Below are 22,103 nucleotides of genomic sequence, written 5' to 3'. Positions count from 1 at the left end.
GATACTGGTTTTTATTTCAAAATCTTATGAATTTCAGTATTTGGCGCCATAATTTCAAATTTGAATTTTAAAGCTCGATAATAACTGTGAGCTGGTCTCAAGCGTGTTATCGATAAGTGGTTTAAAAAGATGGCGACTGAAAACTTTGCAACAAGCTGCGGTCACACTGAACAGCTGCATAGCCGGCTGGCAAAAAAAAACGTCACGATAAGAAAGGTAGTATGTCCAGGGGAGGAGGAGGGAGTAAGTTACTGATAAGAAAGTGTCACTGGCCAACCGCCGGGGATGTAGATAAGCCGGTTGGCTGCAATTGGCCGGAAATTGGGGCTCTGCCCGAAGAAGAAGATGGCGGCAGTCGCATGATTTTTGCATTTCGATTTTTTTTTCGCTTCAGCTTTCTTTTTGCCCTGCGCTCACGTGCAAGGCAAACAACAACTGTAGACAGCTGCTGCTGCTCAGTTTTTTTTTTTTTTTTTTCGTTTTGCTCTCCACCCCAAAAGCCCCAAAAAACCCCCAACCGCCCGTAACGGCCACGACTGCTTTTGACTGATTTTCTCGTCTACCATTCGGCGCTACCACTCTCGCCAAGCATTTGGATGTGGAGCTTTTTCAGATTCGTCGCGGCGTCAGACCTTTGCAGTTCTCGCTCTCCGCCGTCTTTTTTTTGCGAGCGTTTTTTTCGTGTGTGTCTTTCGCAGCAGCACCAACAACAACACCAAACAAATAGATCAAACCGAAAAAAAAACCCTCGCAAAAGAAATTAAAAAAAAAAAAAAAAAAAAAGACCTCCCTAAAAAGGTGTGTGTGCGTGTGCGTGTGCGTGTTCTGCTGAGGTAGGAATTACAAAATTCTTAATATTTTCATGTCTTGCATTGAAAAGTTTGTCAAACACATTCGACGGGGCACTGAGAAGTGTGTTTTTATTTTGGTGTACAAAATTGGGCAGAAAAAACAACATATTATAGCAAAAAAAAAAAATAGACAGGATTCCAATTCCTAAGAAGATTCCGTCATATTCTCGGCCAACACGCCTAAATCGCCTAATTTTAATTATTACTTTTTTTAATACTGTTATTGTTTTTACGAAACTAACGGATTTCTGGAGACTGAAGAAATTTTAAGTGTTCCATCCCTACCAAAAACCCCACCGCCCCCCACCCCCCACCCACACAAAAAGGACAACAAGAAGAAGAGTGTGTGTGTGAGAGAGGGATAGTAGGAGGAAGGAGCGAGGAGTGAGGAGTAAGGTGGTTGCTGCCAAAAAGGGGGTAGGAAAATTCGCCACAATTGCGGCGAATTCAAAGGTGTGCGCGTGTGTTACCAAAAAGGATCTGTCCTAGAGACCAGTGTTATATAATAGGCAGTGTGTAGTGAGTTATAACCCCCTCGTGCCCCCAGCCCTTAATTACTTCATCCCAACGAGAAGCAATTTTTGACTCGCTTGGCAACCAACCCCACAAAAGTATTATTACTTTTATTTTTATTCTTTTTTTTTTTTTGGTTTAATTTTCTGCTGTGTTTGCAATTTGTCGCCCCGCGAACTGTAATGAAATCTGTTCAATGAAATGTTCAATGATTTGATTGCAGCTTCTCCACGTCTGGCGATTTATTAGCAAGCCGCTAATTAATTGAGTGCAGAGTGAGAATAAGAAGAGAGAGCGAGAGAGAGAGAGAGTAGCGGCAGGAGGCCCCCCCATTAACACACCAATTACTAATTGTGGCTGCGGCGCATTTCAATTAAATCCCAAAAAAAAAAGTCACAAGCAAAAAAAAGAAAACTCAGAAAAGGGGGCTCGAGTTTCGGCTTTGATTCCTTCTGTGACGTCACACGTGAAAGCTATTATGTAAGGCGAGCAGGATTTTTATTTTTTTTTGCCCTTAAGTTTTCGCTTCGAGCGATTTCGCCAGCCTTTGAATTCGCTCCCCCCTCGTTTCAGAATTCGCCGCCGTCGCACCAGAGCAGAGTAGCGCGCTGAGCTTCACATTTTGTTTCGTGCTTTTGCGGCGCACACAGCTTCGACGCCAAAATACAAAAAAAAAAAATAAAATAAAAAAAAAAAAATCGCAAATAAAACGAAAAACCAAAAAGCAATTGAAAAGAATATAACAAAATAAATAGTATAAATAACTAAGGAATAGAAAAGTCAGAAAAATCGAATAGCTGTGCGAACATTTAACAATTTGCAGTCGAAATTGAATATTTTTGTTGTTTTTGTTTTTTTTTTAATTGAAATTCTGAGGTGTACATAGCGTACGTGTGTTGTGTTGTTTTTTTTTTCGGTGCTCCCTTGCTCTCCCAGTTTTTTTTTTTTTTTTTTTTTTTTTGCAATTGTATAACATCTCTGAGAAAACGAGAAAAAAAACGTGTACACGGAAAACAATAACTGAGAGAGACAGACAATAATATCCCTTAAAAGGATTTGTGAATGTAGAACCCCCTTTCTCTCATAATTCCATTCAGTTTAAAATTTTATAAAAAAAAAAGAGGAAAGCCTATTTTTTTTTTAAGTGTAGTTAGAAAGCTTTCGAAATCACAGCTGATTCAATAGACCTGATGTTTATTATTTTGTTAAACTGTTTCTTTCTTGCAGATTAAGTTGCCGATTCTGAATCCAAATTGAAAAAATAAAAGAAATCGAAAAACAAAATAAAAAACAGCCCAAGCGAAAATCCCCCATCTCCCCCCCCTCGGAAGAGAAGCGATTGTAATGGCTCTACTCCGTTCACTGAGCGCCCAACGAACAGCCATCAGTTTGGTCTACGGCCGTAATAGCAGCAAGTCCGGCAGTGCCGCCGTTGTCGCCCGAAGGAGTCTCCAGACCGCCACACGCTCCTCCCCAGCAGCAGTCGCCGTTGTAGCCTCCAAGGACTCTGATGAATCGGTAGTGGTATCACCACTAAGCAGATTAACACCATCCAATGGTGGTCATGGGACGCGACGATTCCTTCACTCCGGCAACAAGCCGTTGCAGGCCTCCACCGTCGCCCAGCCGGCCTATGCCGAGCCCGCCCTGAAGGTCGACCATAAGACGAAGAGCACCAAATGCTCACCGCCATCATCATCGTCATCCTCGCCGGCCGGTTCGCCACAGCGAGATCCATTGGATGTCAGCTTCAATGATCCGATAGCCGCCTTCAAGAGCAAGACCACGTGGGAGCTGGTCCGGGCCTATCTAGTCTATATGATCTGTTCCAGCGAGAAGCTAGTTGAGCACAACATGACGGTGAGTTTGGGGGGGTTGACGATAGGATCTAGATCTTGACTAATATATCTTATATGATCTTTCAAGTTCCAAGTCTGTTTAGTTTAGAGCCTTCACCCATTTAGAGCGTAACCTTTCCGTTCCCTGATCTTGTTCCACCTGCTGCTTCTGACCCATTAGTTCCCGTGACATTCTAACCTGTGTCAGGTGGCATTTTGTCCTCCTCTGCCCTGCCCCTGCCTCTGCCCCCGCCCTGCATTGGTTGATGATGAATTCATTGCTAATTGCTTTCCGTAGACTACTCAGACAGGTGTTGCAGTCCCCACACAAATTATTGAGGGAGCTCGTGTGTCGTGAATAAGGCGACTGATTGGCCAAGAATGAAGATGAAAGGGCTTGTTTTTTTTTTTTTTAGATTGAGATTGAGATGATTACAGAGCTGCCTGAAAACAATACGTAATGGGGCAAGTAAGCTCTACCACCCCCCATCCCCACCTCCCATTATAATGCGGCAAGCAGCAGCACCCCCCCTAATTGCGTCGGTGGAGGGGATATTGCATGGCAGTCGTTTGATTGTTAATCGATTACTCAAAGTGCATGCGTCGCTTGTTTATTGTTTTTTTTTTTAGTTGCTTTTATTTTTTATTTTTATTTTTTTTTTGCGCTACATGCAATTTGCATAAATGGCTGCCACATGGGGAAGGTGCTGGCTGGCTGGCAGGACAGGAGTGTAGGTGGCTTCCTGGGGAAATTATATTATATTGTGGCATTAGTCATTCATACGTTTGCTGCCCTTCCCAAGCACTGGCATAAATATTTAAAAGGGATGTGGGGTTACTTTTTCACCCTAGGGGGTATATAAGTAAGGGTTTATCTTTAGCCACCAAAAGGATACCTATTTCTACCTGGTAGAGTCTTTATCTTAAGGATATTAGCTTGATTAAGGCTTCTTTTATAGTTGTTTTTATTCTTTTATTATTTAAAGCTTTCTAAAGACTACTTCCCAAATCCTTACAGAGTCTATTTCTATGTCCCTATGTCCTTTAGTTTCAGCTTCTTGAAGATATAGCCTCTGTATTGCATATTAATGCTTAAAAAAGTGAGCTATATATCTTAGATCATATAAAATTGGCTCTTTTCTTAATAAGGACTACCTCCAAAGACAATAAATAGCACTGTCCCCGTGTCCGCATGTCCGTTTATATCTATATGTCAAAGATATAGCCTCTATTATCCATACTGAAGCTTCAAAGCATAGGTTCTATATATTAAATCCTATATAGTTTGATTTTTTTTTACAAGGACCTCTTTCAAACTCACTATAGAGCCCTGTCCGCGTGTCCGTTTGTCCGTTAGCTTCTATGTTTCAAAGATATAGAATCTTTTATGTGTAACAAAGCTTCAAAGTATGGGTTATATATCCTATATGGTATAAAGTTGGCTTTTTCTTAATAAGGACTACCTTCAATGTCTATAGAAAGCCCTGTCCGCGTGTCCGTTAATTTCATTATTTCAAAGATATAGTCACTATTCTCTACTATCATCTCTATTATCTATAATAAAGCTCAAAGATATATATCCTAAATCGTACAAAGTTAGCTTATTCTTCTTCAGGACCTCCTCCAAAGTCTCTTCAGAGCCCTGTCCGCGGGACCATCCATCTGTCATACTCTTATCCACTCCCACAATTTCCAACTCTAGACCTCTATATCCTATATCCTCACCGATTTAAAAACACCAAGCAACAAAATATGAATGGCTCTGCTTTTTTTTAACGATTTCCTTGAACTTTTTGTGGCAAGTGGCAAGTGTCGGGTGTTGCTAGTTCTATTTACAGTATCGCGTCGTTTGCTTTGACGGACGACGACGACGACGGGTCTCGTGATATGAGCAAATGGGTAAATGGATCCACAGGGATAGGGAGGGGGTGGGGGGGAGGGGGGTTGTTGCCTTTCGTATAATAGTATATATATTAGAGGGTAGTGTTTGGAGGGGGGTAGGGCCTCTTAGTAGTCGTTTCTGGGGCCAAAGCTCAACGACAAACACCTGTCCTCGATTTCCTCGAATGCGATTACTTTTTCGAATTGTTTGCCAAAAAAATTTAGATAAAACGAAAAGCAATAAGACCGAAACAAAGGCACCAGAATCGAAAAGTGAGAATTTATTTTATGTAACCAGTTTTTTTTTTTTTTTTGCCTGTCGGCTTTTTAACTTTGTGCACTCAATTAATTACTTAGTGTCGTCTCTATAGAGAGAAAGAGAGAAAACCGGTTCTCCCTAAATGGAGACCGAGACGATGGAGCCTTCTCCTTGGAGCACCAGCACCATGTCATTCATCCGAGATGGATCCCGCATCACACGTGTGCCCGCGCCCCAGCAAATATTTCATAATAAGGCTTCCCAGAAAGGGCAACGCCCTTGATTACTTCGTACTTGGCAGCTAGGATGGTTGTTAGGATAAGGATATTTCCTAGAAAGTATTGTATTAATCATCTTTCATCTATTGGCCGGGTTGATGGACTATCTGGGCTTTCTTTTTTTTTCGAAATTCGGCATTTAAATGAGACTCTTCCCGCCCACTCACTTATTTGTCGCATTTTTGCTTATAATTGGACTTTGGCAACGCCTTCTTGGCCTTGACTTGTTCAAGTTTTTTGTATTTTGGCCGAAATCCAAATGATTTATGGCCAGAAGCAGCTAAACGTGGAACATGGAACATGAGAGAGTAATAGATTTTATGGGAAAATAATTGTATATACATAAAGATATCTTTTTTTTAAACTTAAATAATTAAAACTATATCATATTCATTGTTTAATTTTTACAAATGCCTACCAAACAACAAATAAAACATTATATATAATTAACAAAAAAATTAAAATACTAAAAAAAAATAATATACCGCCTAAAAAAAAACAAACGAAAATTTCGCAGCTTATGAAATGGTCAAAGCAAGTATTCGGTCAACGCATATTTACAGCATTTATGAAGGCGACCTTCTATGGCCATTTTGTCGCCGGCGAGGATCAGATCAAGATCATACCCACACTGGAAAGGTAATTTATTGTCACGACAAAACCCACTCACTTATCGCTTTTGTTTCTTTTCTTTTCTTTTCTTCTCTTTTTTTTTTTGTATCTTTTTTATATCCTTTGATTTATGCTTTCTTCTGGCGCTATATCGTTTTTGTTATCGATTTTTGTTGACCCGATCACTCAATTTACCGATTATGATTGCGAAACGGTTATGCGAAACCACCCGCTTCAAATGCCCAACACAAAAACACACGATTATCCTCACGACAATCATCGATATATCATCGATAACATCGATAAACAGCTACTGAAACTGGCGCGCAACGTTCTGGGAACGAGGCTTTTTGTCCTGCTGATGAAGTCCAGCTTCTACGGACATTTTGTGGCCGGCGAGAACCGACACACGATTGTCCCCGCCCTAGAGAGGTTAACCTCCAAAAACCAATATCCAAAACCACCATAATATTGCATCCCCCCAAAATTATCGAAATCTTATATATACATTAGCGGTCTAAAATTCTGAAAAAAATTATATTACAAAATTTAATAAATTATCGCTATTGTGTGTATATATTTTTTTGTAAATGTCCCCAGGACTGAGAAATATTATCGGTTATGCAATTCTCAATCCAAAAGCCAGCATGATATTTCGATCTATTGGATCTATAAACCCCGAATCCGTAATGCCCCCCAAAAACCATCCGGAATGCACTTTTTTAAACCAAAACTCGCCTCCCCACGACTGCTAATCCAAACACAATCAAAATTTTATGATTTTACTAATATGTGTATGTGAATAAAAGGATTTTAGGACATTTATTAATTATAATCTTAATTATTACAGACTAAGATCGTTTGGGGTTAAGCCCATTCTTGACTATTCCGTCGAGGAGGATATCTCCCAGGAGGAGGCTGAGAAGCGTGAAGTTGAGTAAGTCTTTTATTGTATTTTTTTTTTTAAGATTTCATAGCTAATCCTTTTGTTCTTCTCCTTTAGATCTTCCGTTTCCAGTGCCGGCGACAACAAGGAGGAGGGCGCCATGCCCCAGTATCATGTGGACAAGTCCTTTGCCGATCGGCGCTATAAAGTGAGCAGTGCTCGCACCTATTTCTATCTCAACGAGGCCACCTGTGAGCGCAACATGGAGATCTTCATCAAGTGTCTGGAGGCTGTTTCCGGTATGTCTTTGGAACGATCTCTGCAATGATCTGCCCTTACGATGTTGCTGTTCCTTCACTCCTCCCGAGTCCTTATCAATTTTTTGTACATAAGCATGATAATTCACTCAGCAAATTTTAATTAATATTTTTTTTTCTTTTAAATGCAACATTATATATTAGTGTAAAGCATGAGTTTTGAACAGAAGCATCGCCATTGTTAGGATTAGTAGGGATATTCTCTATAAGAACTTGTTTCCTGATCTCTCTCTCACCATCTCTTCCCGACTATCGCTTTTTATATAAAACTTGAGCTCCTTGATCGGAGCTTTGTGAAAAATTGATAATTAATTAATTCTTTCTTCTGCCCCGCAATCTCGAAATGAAATCCGCAAATATCCCCCAAATGGCACTATCAAAAATCGAATCAAAAATCAAATCAAAAATCAAATCAAAAATCAAATCAAAAATCCCCCCGCCTTATATCATAAATCCGTATCCATTCCATTGAAAAAGAGGACGATCGCAAGGCGCCCCGGGCAGTGGCCACGGGTAAGCCGATTACAACAAAACCACACTACAAAAATACTATTACTTATGAAACACCAACAACAACAAGTATTTTCAACAAAATATCTTAAAAAAAAAAAAACAAAGAGTATCCATTCCGACAGAGAAAAGCCAACGAGTTTGAACATTTTGGGCCATTTTAGAGTGCGTTCTTAGCTAATCGATGTGGCTAACTGTAAAAGATACTGATAATCGATATTGTCGTAGCTATATAGATTGTATATCTGTGTATCTGTATCTATATATATGTGTATCCTGTATCCTGCACTCGTGTCATGTAGTTAGTTATATTATATGTGTAATTTTTTGGTTGCTTTTATTTTTAATTATGCTCCTGCTCCTGTTTAATGTCCGCTTATCCTTGAGAGCGTATCTATATATCCTTTTCCATCACATCGCATTCATCGATATCTTTCTCCCAATGCTTTCTCTTAAAACCATAGGCGCCACCTTTGGAACTGGCATTACGGCCATTAAACTTACCGCCCTGGGCCGTCCACAGTTGTTGGTAGGTAGTACTCCCTATATAGAATTATTATATATCCTTAACCAACATCCTTATTGTAGCTACAACTCTCTGAGGTAATCATGCGCACACGTGGCTACATGGAGGAGATGGTGGGCGGTCAGGGAAATGTGCTCACCCACCACAAGACCATCAAGGATCTCGAGAAGTATTATGCCAGTCTCGGCGACAATAAGAACGTCAAGGACTTTCTTAAGAATGTTACATCCGACAAGGAAGGGTATGGCCTAATTCGATTTTCGATTCCAAACAATTGATTCTAATCATATATCTGATTGGTAGTATCCTGCATCTATTCCCCTGGTCTGGAATCGTAGATGAGGACTCGCAACTGAGCGATACTTTCCGCGTTCCCGATCCCCAAACCGGACAGATGCGTCGACTGATCTCACAAATATCGCCCAAAGAGGAGGAGATGTTCCGGAATATGATTCGTCGCCTGAACACCATCGTTAGGGTTAGTTATTCCTGATCCTCCTTCAACTTATATATTAAACCTGGTATATTCTTCAGGCTGCTGCCGAATTGGATGTCCGCATTATGGTGGATGCTGAGCAAACCTATTTCCAACCGGCCATTTCCCGCATCACCCTGGAGATGATGCGAAAGTTCAACAAGGACAAGGCGATCGTCTTCAATACCTACCAGTGCTATTTGCGCGAAACCTTCCGCGAGGTCTGCACCGATCTGGAGCAGGCCAAGCGCCAGAACTTCTATTTTGGCGCCAAGCTGGTGCGCGGTGCCTACATGGAGCAGGAGCGGGCTCGTGCTCAGGCCCTCGGCTATCCGGATCCGGTTAATCCCACTTTCGATGCCACCACTGAAATGTACCACAAGACCCTGTCCGAGTGTCTGCGACGCATCAAGGTGGGCTTAACTCTGAGAGTATCGGGTATCATATAGTAACTTAATGGTTTTTCTATAGTTGATGAAGGATGGCGGTGAGGATGCCCGTAAGATTGGTATCATGGTTGCCTCCCACAACGAGGACACAGTGCGTTTTGCCATCCAGCAGATGAAGGAGATTGGAATCTCGCCGGAGGACAAGGTTATCTGCTTTGGCCAACTGCTTGGCATGTGCGACTACATCACCTTCCCTCTGGGTAAGTATTTCTGCCACTAAAATAATTCTAAAAATATTTATATTTATTTTTTTTTGTATAAAAACTTTTAGGCCAGGCGGGCTACTCGGCCTACAAGTACATCCCGTACGGACCCGTGGAGGAGGTGCTGCCGTATCTGTCGCGTCGTGCCCAGGAGAACAAGGGTGTGCTCAAGAAGATCCAGAAGGAGAAACGATTGCTGCTCAGCGAAATCCGTCGTCGCATCTTCAGCGGCCAGATGTTCTACAAGCCCAAAGGCAACTATGTGCCCATCTAAGAGGGATAACAACATCGTCGTCTCCAAAAAGAAAACACCGCTCGCACTCACAACCACATCCCACAATCCAATCCAAAAAAAAACAAAGAAAAAAAAACGAAAAATAATGGAGATCCAATTAATCGGCTAAGGATATCGCCGTCGGGTCTATTTTAATGTGTGTCTGTGTGTGCGTGTTCTATATTTTATTTTTTTCTTTTCTTCTTTCCGTCATTCGAAATCTAAACTTTACGAAATTTTGCCTATATAGATATATATATATATATATACGTATATATGTTTATATATAGATAAAAGGAAATTATGGAAAAATTGTGTATATACCAAGGTCCTGCAAACAAACCAGAAAGGATCAGCAATGATCTTTGGGACAACAATTTCAATTAGAGAGCAAGATACACTTTTTTTTTTGATGAAATATGTACATTTTTACGTCTTGTTGCAAACAATAATCTAAACGAGTTCTGTATGTGTGTTAAAAAAAAAAAAAACTATTAAGAAAGAAAAACTATGAAAAACGAAAAACAAATCCAACAAATCCGAAAGGATGAAAAGCTAACCAGCAAGGATATTAATGTTGGGTTTGAGTTACAAAACAAGAAAAGCAAATTTTTTAGCATCGTAAAAACATGAAGCATAAATCGATATAGTATATATTAAATACATATACTGAGAAAATAAAAGAAGAAGATGAAACCTTTATAGAGACATTATACGATATATAATATATACCATAGATACATGAATGTGTATGGCTGCATTTTAGTCTAAAAATTCATAAAATTTGTCGCGTGTTTCGTTTTGCATACCTCCTCAGTATATCAGTATATAACAGTATAAATGATTATATAAACACGATAACAGTATGAGTTTTTTAGTTCTTACCTCCTCCATTTGCGATGTGATTAAATTTGATTTAAATCCTTATAATACCCTTCCTATATAACCCTTTAAGTTTATACAATATCTTACCGTATTTACAAATAATTTGTTGTTGTTCCTCCATCCGAAATAGTCAAATACAACTGCCTCGATATCGGAGCGTATTCTATCTATAGGGATATTTACCTTATAACATACATATATATCTATCTGTTTATGTATGTATGTATGCTAAATGAATAATTATTATTTAATTTAATTTAGCGAGTAACGAAGCGATATTAAAAAAAAAGTCATTGTGCTACGATAGACATTAGTCGATGGTACCGCTTTATGTCTCTGTTCTCCGCCGGCTCCGACCATCCATAGATCCATATTTAGACAGTTATATAGACACACAACTAAACTAACCGATGGAGCGTTAGTTTCTTTTATTATTCTCATGATTATTATTATTATTATTGTATTGCATAAACGCTATAAATAAATGAATAAATAATTGTATGAATGTTAACTATTTCAATGACAATAATAAAATGTTAAAAACGGAAACCCCCCCTCGGCCTTTTCAATTGCCACAAACGCCCCCAATGCTGATCTATTGCCCTCTCGGATAATCATCGCCTCAATTGGTCTCCAGCTGGGCCATTCATCTCCGGCTGTCTCTGGGATTTGCAACGATCGTCAGGTGGTTCCGTAAAGCTACCCGGGATAGGTGGGAGCTGAACCTGTACGAATTGAGTTAGGAAGGGAGGCAACTCCAAAGCTCTCCCTCTCTCTCTCTAATTGAAGAATCTCATTTTTGCGGGGCCGAGATATGGCCTTCCCAAGGTCCATATTTTAGAATATCTGCATTTTCTCCATTTTTGAAGGCGGTCCATCAGGGAAATTTGAAAAAATCGGATCCGAAGTTATGTTTTCAGGTTTTGATGCAGATCGATGGAGAATGAATCTAGAAATCGTTTGAGGTATTCCACTTGAGGATCCGATAGATATTGACAGAGATATGGCCTTCGCAAGGTCCATATTTGGATTTTTTGAATTTCCCCCATTTTTGCAGAGGGTGGACCCATTAGAAAAAATCGGATCAAAAATTTTGTTTCTAGGTTTTGATGTAGACCGATGGAGAATGAATCTAGAAATCGTTTAAGATATTCCCCTTGAGGATCCGATGGAGATATGGCCTTTGCACGATTGTACGATATCTTGAATTTCTTGAGAAAGGCCTTATTTAGAATTCTTCATTAACTATTTTTTGTATTTCGCTTAAACTCCACACATTAAAATATATTAAACAACTTCAGACGCTTTAGTGACTAATATGAGCTTAGACTAAGATCCTTTACAAGGCTTTCTTTTTATGCCGTGGGGCCGGTCGTTTCTTCCCGAAATCCACTTGGCTGACCATCAAAGGATCGTTGCTTTGTCTCTCAAACGCTGTCTTGGCAGCTGATTGGCGCGGATGTTTAGCTGTGGAGGCTCCAGAAGAGGAAGAGGAGGCGGTGCCGACTACTCGCTTCAGGGCTTTGGGAACAATGTAGTCGGGCATGTCCGAGAGATGGTTTTGGACCTTTATCGTCTTAAGGGGTTTGTCGTGTCGCAGGGCTTGCAGGTCACGCTGGTTCTCCTCGAAGAATCCTTTCAGTTTCTCACAGTTGAGAATCTCAGTTTTTATCTCACGGATGCGGGTGTCGTGAACAGCGACCCGCGTCGCAGCACGCCAGCAATCCTGGGCACGATACCTAAAGGACTCCACTTCCTCCATTTTGAATTGGTAGTTTCTGAAATTTTCAAAGAAAACATGAAAGAAAATCTTCACATTGGCTATCCAAACAGAAAACATACTTAATGATCTGTTCTCCCTCCTGGGCAGCAAAGGTAGAGTGGAGTTTCTGCTCCACGGCATCGTTTACGGCAGCCTCCTTTATGCTCACAAACGACAGAACCGATCCCTTGTTGTTGCCTCTCGCTGTGCGACCAGCCCGATGGATGTACGAGGTCACGTCCCGTGGGAAATCAAAGTTAAGAACGTTGTTCACGCACTGGAAGTCGATGCCACGCGACGCACTCGATTCAAAGTCACCGCTGCGAGAGGACTTTCGCTTGCCAGTGGAGGACGAGGAGGACGCTTTGCCACCCGGCTGCTCAAGATGATGCTCATCCGAGGCGATGATGATGTCGTAGGTGCCCTTATTGAACTGGCTGATTGTGTGGATGCGTATGTTGGCTGGCAGTTCGGAGTTGAGGACACAAGCACGGATGCCAAACTGTTCCAGGAATAAGCGAACCCTGGAATTTTAAAGCAAAAAAGGTGATTAAGCTTTGGTTCTTTTATGAGAAGATACCAAGTAGTCAGTGGTTTATGGAATCAGCGAGAAGATTAGAATCTGGTCATGCGTGAGCCAACTGTTGCCAGCTGCCCACTCTCTGAAGTATGGTTACATCATATGATCCTTAAGAGGACAAGTTGCTTTGTATATTACTTACTTGTAACACCGATCTATGTTGTTAACAAAGATGATGGTCTTGCCCCGAACCAGGCGCAGTTTAAGCAGCGCGTAGAGAATGGCTGGCTTGTCGTTCTCCTCGGCCAGGATGCGCTGGTGAGTCAGCTGGTCCTGCGGCACCAGTTCCGGTTCCTCGAGCTTCAGGGTTACAGGATTGTTCAGGCACAGGCCCTTCATTCGCACCACGTCGTCGCTGAGGGTGGCGGATACCAACACGGCCTGGTAAATGGGTGGAAAGTGCTTGATCAACTTCTTGAAATCCTTCTCATAACCGAAGGCAAACACCAGGTCCGCCTCGTCCACCACCAGCGTCTCGACGTTCTTCAGATCCACGACTCCACCGGCCTCGGCGTGGTTCAGCAGTTTGGAGGGCGTAGACACCACAATGTCGGGCCTTTCGGCGAGGGCGTGCCTCTGAGTGGCGGCATCACTGGAGCTCCCAGCAATGTCTGCTACGCGTATCACTTTTCCGCAGGACTCGGCCAACTGTTCAATCACCGCACGGGACTGCCGACAGAGCTCCTTGGTGGGGGCCAGAACCACGGCGCTCACGCACTGTTCACTGGCATTGAGCTTGGAGTTCAAGATTTTCTGGATTAATGGAAGAGCGTAGGTGGCTGTCTTGCCGGAGCCGGTACGGGCTCGCACAACCACATCCTTGCCTTCCAGCAGGAGGGGTATCGCCGTGGACTGGATCAAAGTTGGTTGTTGCCATCCGAGCTGCGCTACTGCCTAAAATATGAGAAATGTGATCATTCAGGATTGTTTTTTAGAAAACCGGGATGTGGGGTGGCTTATTCCAGAGGTTTTGGAATCCCAGAGACTGGCTATGACAACTCACCTTGAGTATCCGCTGGTCCAGCTCCAGTTCGTGGAACTGCACCGCTGTTTGTGCTTTTTGGCTCATGGCGAATGGAAACTCAAGAAAATGCGCAGCTAGAGGATCAAACGCACGTTTTCTTAAGGGCAGCAACAACACCGTGTTCAGTGTTGGGTAATGCGCGAGTTGTGGGAGTATCGATAGATCGATAGTTAAATCATTAACCAAAGCACTTTACACTTAATTAGATGTACGAGCGCTTTATTTTATTTACCTTATTTACTTTTCTCTAAATGATTTAAATCTTTTTAAAGGTTTAATTTTTCAATTTAGTTTTTAAATAAATAAAATCACTTATCGATAGTTGCAATGCTCAGCTGTTGCGCCAGCTGTGTCGCTTACCAGCACTGGACCGCACAGCACGTGTGGATTTTATTTTTCGTTTAATTTCGTCTATTTCTTAGTACTCTTAATATTTATATAAAGTTTTATGGAAAAGATTGACAAAAAGAATGCCCGACGCCTGGCCAAGGAGCTGCGCCGGGAGTTCCTCGAGGAAAATGAATGCGTAGAACTGGAATCGGACTCTGGAAGGAGTTGTTGCGGCACCACCATCCAGGAATTCGATGCTCAAACCCACGACGCCTGGCTGCTCCAGTGTCCCAAAGGACTGGATCCCCACGAGTTGGTCGGAAAGAAAATAAAGCTGCCCGGCCGTCGTTATGTTGGTGATCTGCAAGTTAGGGCTAGCAACTATTCCGACCCTCTCAACGAGGCCGTGGGCTATGTCAACTCTAAAGGAAAGTACGCACTTCGCAGCTTACCTTTGTCCGGGTACGTTGTGGTCAGCAAGCGGCTCAACGCCCAGGAGCCTTCCGAGGATGACAGCAGCGTCGCCTTCCCTCTGCCTTTGCCACCGCTCAAGTACAAGCTGCCCGTGCGACATCCCTTCTTTGGAACGGACTACAAGAAGCGGATCGAGGTGCCGGAGGTGATTACCGAGAACCTCAACAAAGCGGACGAAAAGAGCTTGGAGATTTCTTCCCGCTTGCGCCGCACAGCCAATTTCTACACTATTCGGAGAAAAATGCTGACCAACACCCAGACGTTGCAGGAGAAGGAGCTCGATGTTCGCCAGTCAGTGCTGACGGGTCTCACGCCTTCGTTCATGATGTCGCCGGCTAACCCAGCCAGCTACATGGACGCTGTGGACGAGGTGGAGATCAAGGTGGAGCCAGTGGAAAATGGAACGGCGCCGGCCAAGAAGCGAAAGAAGCCGAAAACCAACGGCCATGTGGAGGAGATTCAAATCAAGGAAGAACCCACATCCCCCAAAAAGAAGCAAAAGCGGAAAGCCAATGGAGATGTTGTGATCAATGGTACAATTCCGGAAGAGATTTCCATCAAGGAAGAACCCGAGGACTCGCCATCGCCACCCAAAAAGAAAAAGAAACGAAAGGAACAGGAAGCTAACTGACACGATGTAGTTCTATAGTTTTTTTTTAAATATAAAATAAAGTAAATAATTATGAAATGGTTACAACCTTCTTGGTTTCCAAAAATTGTAAATTATTTGTGAAGATGCTACATTTTTAAGGGGTGGGCCTTGAATAAAGGATGTTAAAGTTTAAGAACAAGTGTTTTTCATAAAAAAATACAAAAGATGTCCTGTCTTTAAATGTCACAGTGTTGTTGCAGCCCGCTTCTGTTTACATATGTGAGCCTTTGGGTTGACCTGACAACCCTTTTTCCCCGGCCCGCAAAAAATATCCGAAGCATCGACAGAGCAGATGCATAATCACTAGCACAGACGGTAAACCAGCACAGCACAGACGAGGAGAGGGATTCGAAATGGCTCTACGGGCGTACGTCACGGAAAGCATCAATGTGGCAGCCATAATGGGAATCGGCGACGGTATCGCCCAGCTGCTGGTCGAGAAGAAGCCCCTGAGCGAGTGGGATATGGGACGGACGGTGAGATTCAGTGCCCTGGGCTTTGTGGTTGTTGGGCCGGTGTTGAAAACGTGGTTCATGTTCATGGAGTCAAGAATCTCAAAGAAGCATTCGCCGATGCGTCGTGGGATTACCAAAATGCTCGTCGATCAGTGTTTGTTTGCGCCACCCTTTACATTGGCCATGTCCTATATGGTGCCGAAGATAAACGGCGAAGAGGAGCAACAGATACGGAACCGGATCCGTGAAACCTACTTCACAATACTCAGCAGAAACTACATGCTCTGGCCCATGGCACAGTTCATCAATTTTTCGTTTGTGCCTCTCCAATACCAAGTGATGTATGTCCAGTGCGTAGCCCTGATCTGGAACAGCTACCTCTCAATGATGCTCAACAAGAAGTAGGGTCCGAATCTCTGTTACATTATCCATGACAATCTAACGAATAAAAATGTTAAATGTACATAGGCTTGGACAAACACGTGCTATTGTTTTTTGTTTTGATCGCTGTATTCGTGGAGGGTATGCAAGGGGTGTGCTAGTTCAGTAACAACATATAAAGTTCATTATTTTCTGTCATTTTCGGCCGCTCTTGGTCTCATAGACTACTTTTATTTAATTTTCAAAAATGCAGTAAATTAACCGCAAAAGGGGATTTTTCAAATGTTCCCCCAAACATATGCTAGAACAATCGATATCTATCGACTTGCTATCGAGTGCTATCGATAGAGCAGCGCGGCCACTGGAGGTTGCTTCCAAATTAGTCATTTTTAAAATAATATTATGGCCCACACACGCGAGATTCTGTCCCTCCAGTTCGGCACCTATGCCAACTATGTGGGCGCCCACTTTTGGAACCAGCAGGTAAGCTAGTACCTTTCATTCTGCTGGAGTTTATACGAAACTTTCGCTTCCAGGAGGCAAACTTTTGCTACGGCGCCGGCGACGGAGACGACCAGGTGGCCGAGGAGCATCTGCTACACAATGACATCCTCTACCGAGAGGGCTTGAACAGCCACAATCGCACCACCTACACTCCGCGTTTGGTGTCTGTGGATTTAGCCGGCACTCTGGCCCATCTGCCGCTGGGCGGCGAGCTTTACGGCAACTTTGTGCAGCGGGATGAGGATTTGCTGCCGTTTGGAACGGGCGAGGACTTGAAAAAGACCCTGCAGCGGGCAGAGGAGAGCGGGGTGTCCTCTACGAACCAGCTGGAGCTGCAGGAGGAGCCGGCTACGCAACTATCTGAGTATCAGCGGGATCTCATGAAGAACTCAGTGGCGCCCGATAAGGATTACCAGCTGGCGGAGACTGTAGCTAGTTGGCCGGATTTCCTGTATGCCAGATACCATCCGCGCAGCCTGAATGTTTTGCCGGGACTGGTCAGAAGCACGGTTCACCAGACCATAAGCACATATTCCGCTGGAGCGGCCTTGTGGGAGGAAGCCACCTTCAATGAGGAGCTAACAGACCGCATACGCCTGTATATCGAGGAATGTGACGGCTTGCAGGGATTCCATATGCTGTTCGACATTGACGATGGCTTTGGAGGATTGGCGGGCAAGTGTCTGGAGCACCTGAACGATGAATACGGTAGGGCGAGCTTTGTAGTGCCTCTGCACTATCCCAGAACCACCTCCTATCCACAAGCAGGTGAGTTGACAAGTTGACCTGTTAGATCTTTGAGTAGCAATGGTTTTCCTCACTTAGATTCCCGTCTGTCGCACTGCATCCGCGTGGCGAACACCATCATGAGCTACCACAATCTCAGCGAGCAGGCCACCATGTTCACACCACTTTCCACGCTGGAAACAATCTGGCGGAACACAGACCTCAAGTCTAGGAGTCTCTCTGGCCTGCAATGGCAGGCGGATAATCTGTACCAGACATCGGGCGTGCTGGCTGCCTTCCTGGACACTGCCACTTTGGGCTACAGGCTGCGAAATACCCCCGAATCTCTAATGCGCTTCTGCGAAGGGGTCACACCCTCCGGCAGGAAGATGACAGCCGCCGGATTGGCCCTGCCACTGGGAGTGGGCGAGGGTCAAGACCTAATCGAGTTCCTGGATCAAAGCGGCGACCATGCCCTGCTCACCCAACTAAGCCCAGGCTGTGAGCCAGGCACCTCGTATGTGGTGCAGTCTGTGACAGCTCGTGGCATTCCCCTGGAGCGTCTCAAGCGGCCCAGGGAGAAGGCCGGCGACCAAATGCGCATGGCCGCCTACGGATGCGACAGCGTCTCCCAAATGCTGCAGCTCTACTACCAGTGCTGCTACCACGGCAGCGTGACCAATGCAGCTTCCACACCCTTGCCCTTGAAGTCGCAACTGCCCTTCCCGTACGAAATATTTGGAGCTAGCATGAACTCCAGTGGCTTCCGGCTGCCCGGCGAGGCGGAACGAGAGCCTGGCCTGCGAGTGGACTCTGCCCCGGCGATGGCTGCTGTGCAGAACTCCACCCAGCTGGGCGAGCACTTTGATAATCTGCACTCCCAGACACATCGCATCCAGCTGGCCAAGCTGCTGGCTTACAACAATTCCAGCCTGGAGCGGGATGAGTATGAAACAGCGCTGGATCAGCTTCTAGAGTTCCGTGATCTCTATGCGGACTCGCAGTATCTGTAGGGTAAGGAAGAAGGGGGAGCTATCCTCTGTAAAATATTTTATATTTATTGAGGAAACAATTTCATTTAAAACTGTGTGTTTTTTTTTGCATTTAAAAATGTATTTTTATGGATAGAAAATATAGCACTTACTGTTCTGATTTTCACGCCTTACAGTTCACGACCTGTCACCTTTTTTTATATGCGCCCCGTGGAAGTTAGCCCGGAGCGGAAGTTGTTTGCCCCACCTGCGGCAAATTCGTGATTGGCAGGCTCGGAAGCGGCTTTGATATTTCCCGCGACTTTAGACGGAAAATGCCAAGGAACTGGCTAGAGAACACGAAAACAAAAACAATTTTCTCGAGGGTTTTCTTTGGGTTTTGGAAATGGGCAGGGGGATGCGGATGTGGAGGCGTGGCGGCTGCCAGCAGAGATTTAAAGAGTCGTCAATGGATTTCCAAAGGACGATGATGACGACAACGACATGAACGTGCCCAAAAGATATCGTTGTATATTTTTTTATTTGCATGGCAATCAATTTTTATTCGTGTTATCCTGGGAGTATCCTCACTCTCAGGTATATATTGATTCGAAGAATAAAGAGCTGTGAGATAATAAAACTAATTTATTTTTTAAATATAAACTAAAAGATTAAAATGCTTAGTGTATAAGTTATAAAACTATATTTTTTATAAAATTTGTAATGAAATAAAATCGAATTTTTAGGGTATCTATAAGTTGCAAGAAGTCTCTTTATTTGGGGGGCGTGTTTCCGCATCTTGGGCTGCTTAACCCCATGAACCTTTTCTGACCGGCTTCACCTTTGGACGTGCGGCTGCTTCTCGCTTTGTTTAACCTTAACCCTTGCGGGTCCAAAGTTGCGGGCCAGGCCTAATTTATACGGAAATTTATTGCCAATAAAGCGGCAGTAATTGAAATCTCAATGGGAGTAAATCACAATTTTATGGACTGCTAACGGTCGGGTGGAAGCTGTACCATGGAGCATGGAGCATGGAGGATGGGGTTAATAATCGTTGGCCACTCAAGGACTCACAACAGGGGGCGGGGGGGTGTATTTTTCTTTTTTCGGTTGTCCTTCGGTCAAGTTAATCCCTCACCCCCTCACCATAACATTGTTGTGCAAATTAAATTTCAATTTGATTGGAAGGCCTGCCGCCTTGGCCTTTAAGCTGTTCCCTTTTCGCATCCTTGAAGGTCCTTAAAGCAGCTGCTGCTACTGCTCCACTGCTAGCTACTTGGATGGGACAGGAATAGGACCGAAAATCCGAAATTAAAATTACGCCAACGACTTTAATGGAATATGTGCGTGGAATTTGGAATCCAAAATTGAATCGCCTTGTATAGCGACTAGCTAGTATGTATAGTGTAGTATATATTTTTGTTTTTGATACTCTAGAAGGAGGGCACCTCTAATATGTTGAAGGAGCTATCCAGATACGTTATAGCCAGGTATTTTGTCCTTTTGAGGACTTCTTTCCGAACTATTCTGTCAGTTTTTAACTTCAGATTTGGGACCTATTTTTTACTATCTTTATATAATATATGTATGTATATAGATTAAAATTATAAGGATCAGTAGACTATATCATTTATCTTTATCAACTTACTTCTCTTAAAAGAATAAAAATTCTTATCCAAAAGGGTATTTAAACTTCTTCTAGAATCTAGATTCCAAATATCCTTTTTTTTTTGTATCCTGCTCTTAATTTCATTTTCCTTTCTCCGATTTGGAGGCTGCATTTGAACTAGGACATCTAGGACATCCAGGACATTAGCATGCAAGTCCCTATGCCGGGTTTTTCTATCAAAAATGGTATGATTCTCCCCCATATCTCCCTTTAAGGGGTTATATACCTTTTTTATTTTCAAAAAAACGAAAATTTTTTTAGTGGTTTATCTTGAAGAACAACTCCTTGAGAACATTCTCCCATATTTTCATAGAGATTGGAGCAGTAGAAAAAAAGTTACAGCGCTCCTAATCGCACGCCTCGTTGCGGCCTTGAACTGAACTTGAAACTTTAAACGCGAATATCTCGAAATGGTGTTTCTTGAAAAATGACTTTGCGGTGACATGGATTGGCGGAAAACTACTGAACCGATTTACTTCAAATTTTTTTTAAAATGTTCGTAATGAAATTCTCTTGTGCTTGAACGATCGACTTTTCACGCGCAAACTTTTTTTTCGGCGAAATAAATTTTTTAGTGAAATTTCTAGAGACCAAAACGTTCATTTTTAGCATAAAACGCTGCCATATCCAAACAAAAACAAAAAATTTTAAAATCGATCGTTCAAGCACAAGAGGTTACTCTAAACTAATGAAATATTTTTACTTTTATGGTTTAAGTTGACCTGTTTGACCTGGGGAACTGTCACCGCAAGGCTCTAAAAAAAAAAGGCCTCTAAGGGAAACAGCCACCCCTTAAAAACTATTTAATATTTTTCCACCAAATTTTGCACAAACATTGTTAATAAAGTGTACTATCAAAAAATTAAAACATCCGTGTAATTAAATAATTGCTACATACCTAAAAAAAAATCCGAACTTTGCTCATTTTCTTCGACAAAGAAGGTATATAACCCCTTAAGTAATTCAAGTCATTATACATTATACATTATACTGTATAGTGTTAAATCCTTTATGTCCGAATGGGAAAGGGAGAGCACTCCTAAGCTTCCACACTGTCCGGCCCTTAATTTTCAATTAGTCCCTTCAATTATCCAGTCGGTCAGCTACTTGAGTGCCCGTCTTGTTCTCCCTACGCGGCAGTTGATTTTTAATTTCTGCCCACAAGTCCTCCTAACCATTCCATCCATTGGGCACTCATCTCCTTCCGTCTTTTGCGGTTGTATCTGTCGTCTGGGCCGGGCACTTCATCATCATCCGGCGGAACCCCTTGGATGCGGCCGCCATTCATCACCCACGGCCAAAACAAACTTAACAAAGTTAGCTAAATTCGACCGAAGGCGTCATTTTAACTGCCGCTTACTACCACCACCATCTCGTCCTAGTCCTTCTGCTCCTCTTGTGCTCGTCCTGGTCTTGTTTCTTCTAGTAGTCTTTAGGTCCTTATTTCCCCCACACTCTGTCGACATTTCAATGCCTTTTTAATCTAGAACAAAAGCAAACTTAATTTGCCACAACATCTGAGATGGCACAGGACAAAAAAGGCAACAGACAGATAGACACACTGAAAGAAAAATAGGTTATCAGTTCTCAGAGGGCTTTAAAGGTTGTGGTATTTGTTAGGTTAGTTTAAAAAAACATTCAACTAGAGAGTAAAAGAAAATTTCTATTTTTATGTAAGGGAGAGATCAGTTATACTTATAAGTTCTAGCTTAAAATTATAATTTTAAAATTGCATTGACTTGTTTTGGGAAAAGCGTTATAACTTCAACAATTTTCATAATTTCCTTATGAAGTTGGTCTCGTTTTATTCAGATTTAA

The 22,103-nt window shown here is 42.8% G+C and overlaps 5 protein-coding genes and 1 non-coding gene across 14 annotated transcripts; 4 read left to right on the top strand and 2 right to left on the bottom strand.

Annotated features, from left to right (window-relative positions):
• The first annotated feature begins 610 nt into the window (after positions 1–610).
• Positions 611–11,306, top strand: slgA (proline dehydrogenase slgA). 8 transcript variants are annotated; one of them, XM_017254253.3, is made up of 12 exons: positions 611–833; positions 2,592–3,224; positions 6,138–6,259; positions 7,083–7,169; positions 7,236–7,417; positions 7,913–7,948; positions 8,410–8,474; positions 8,534–8,712; positions 8,775–8,949; positions 9,006–9,359; positions 9,418–9,595; positions 9,667–11,306. In XM_017254253.3, the coding sequence occupies exons 2-12, from the start codon at positions 2,709–2,711 to the stop codon at positions 9,870–9,872; spliced, it is 2,100 nt and encodes a 699-aa protein (XP_017109742.1). In that variant the 5' UTR covers positions 611–833; positions 2,592–2,708; the 3' UTR covers positions 9,873–11,306. The 8 variants fall into 8 exon arrangements, with proteins under 8 accessions (XP_017109742.1, XP_070134030.1, XP_070134034.1 ...); XM_070277929.1 differs by lacking the exons at positions 611–833; positions 6,138–6,259 and adding exons at positions 899–1,304; positions 6,543–6,664; XM_017254254.3 differs by lacking the exon at positions 611–833 and adding an exon at positions 902–1,268.
• A 685-nt stretch (positions 11,307–11,991) lies between these two features.
• On the bottom strand, positions 11,992–14,260 carry Ddx56 (putative ATP-dependent RNA helicase DDX56). Its single transcript, XM_017246189.3, has 4 exons — positions 14,103–14,260; positions 13,242–13,993; positions 12,600–13,043; positions 11,992–12,535 (listed from the first exon to the last, which is right to left on the bottom strand). Exons 1-4 carry the CDS (start codon positions 14,166–14,168, stop codon positions 12,097–12,099), a joined length of 1,701 nt encoding a protein of 566 aa, XP_017101678.2. The 5' UTR covers positions 14,169–14,260; the 3' UTR covers positions 11,992–12,096.
• LOC122321070 (small nucleolar RNA Z30a) lies at positions 13,119–13,209 on the bottom strand. The gene has a single exon (XR_006245974.1). It is a non-coding gene; the product is annotated as a small nucleolar RNA Z30a (small nucleolar RNA).
• Positions 14,261–14,469: 209 nt separating the features above from the next.
• On the top strand, positions 14,470–15,615 carry LOC108128507 (uncharacterized). Its single transcript, XM_017246185.3, has one exon. The coding sequence runs from the start codon at positions 14,572–14,574 to the stop codon at positions 15,556–15,558; it is 987 nt and encodes a 328-aa protein (XP_017101674.2). The 5' UTR covers positions 14,470–14,571; the 3' UTR covers positions 15,559–15,615.
• Positions 15,616–15,756: 141 nt separating this feature from the next.
• On the top strand, positions 15,757–16,515 carry Mpv17 (Mitochondrial inner membrane protein MPV17). The gene has a single exon (XM_017246186.3). The coding sequence runs from the start codon at positions 15,933–15,935 to the stop codon at positions 16,437–16,439; it is 507 nt and encodes a 168-aa protein (XP_017101675.2). The 5' UTR covers positions 15,757–15,932; the 3' UTR covers positions 16,440–16,515.
• Positions 16,516–16,757: 242 nt separating this feature from the next.
• mst (misato mitochondrial distribution and morphology regulator) lies at positions 16,758–19,274 on the top strand. Of its 2 annotated transcripts, XM_017246188.3 has the most exons (4): positions 16,758–16,898; positions 16,952–17,687; positions 17,745–18,659; positions 18,814–19,274. In XM_017246188.3, the coding sequence occupies exons 1-3, from the start codon at positions 16,818–16,820 to the stop codon at positions 18,656–18,658; spliced, it is 1,731 nt and encodes a 576-aa protein (XP_017101677.2). In that variant the 5' UTR covers positions 16,758–16,817; the 3' UTR covers position 18,659; positions 18,814–19,274. The 2 variants fall into 2 exon arrangements, with proteins under 2 accessions (XP_017101677.2, XP_017101676.2); XM_017246187.3 differs by lacking the exon at positions 18,814–19,274 and having other exon boundaries at positions 17,745–18,812.
• The last annotated feature ends 2,829 nt before the right edge of the window (positions 19,275–22,103 follow it).

This window comes from Drosophila bipectinata, chromosome XL, assembly GCF_030179905.1.
Source record: "Drosophila bipectinata strain 14024-0381.07 chromosome XL, DbipHiC1v2, whole genome shotgun sequence".
NCBI lineage: Eukaryota > Metazoa > Arthropoda > Insecta > Diptera > Drosophilidae > Drosophila > Drosophila bipectinata.
This window is presented reverse-complemented; position numbering and strand designations above follow the sequence as displayed.

Coding starts and splice junctions, on each gene's coding strand:
- Ddx56 (XM_017246189.3), bottom strand. CDS start 14,168: ATGAGCCAAAAAGCACAAACAGCGGTGCAGTTCCACGAACTGGAGCTG. Junction 13,044..13,241: donor AACATAGATCGGTGTTACAA/GTAAGTAATATA, acceptor TTAAAATTCCAG/GGTTCGCTTATTCCTGGAAC. Junction 12,536..12,599: donor GAGGGAGAACAGATCATTAA/GTATGTTTTCTG, acceptor TGAAAATTTCAG/AAACTACCAATTCAAAATGG.
- slgA (XM_017254253.3), top strand. CDS start 2,709: ATGGCTCTACTCCGTTCACTGAGCGCCCAACGAACAGCCATCAGTTTG. Junction 7,418..7,912: donor GTGTCTGGAGGCTGTTTCCG/GTATGTCTTTGG, acceptor CCATTGAAAAAG/AGGACGATCGCAAGGCGCCC. Junction 9,596..9,666: donor CTACATCACCTTCCCTCTGG/GTAAGTATTTCT, acceptor AAAAACTTTTAG/GCCAGGCGGGCTACTCGGCC.
- LOC108128507 (XM_017246185.3), top strand. CDS start 14,572: ATGGAAAAGATTGACAAAAAGAATGCCCGACGCCTGGCCAAGGAGCTG.
- mst (XM_017246188.3), top strand. CDS start 16,818: ATGGCCCACACACGCGAGATTCTGTCCCTCCAGTTCGGCACCTATGCC. Junction 16,899..16,951: donor CCCACTTTTGGAACCAGCAG/GTAAGCTAGTAC, acceptor TTTCGCTTCCAG/GAGGCAAACTTTTGCTACGG. Junction 17,688..17,744: donor CACCTCCTATCCACAAGCAG/GTGAGTTGACAA, acceptor TTCCTCACTTAG/ATTCCCGTCTGTCGCACTGC.
- Mpv17 (XM_017246186.3), top strand. CDS start 15,933: ATGGCTCTACGGGCGTACGTCACGGAAAGCATCAATGTGGCAGCCATA.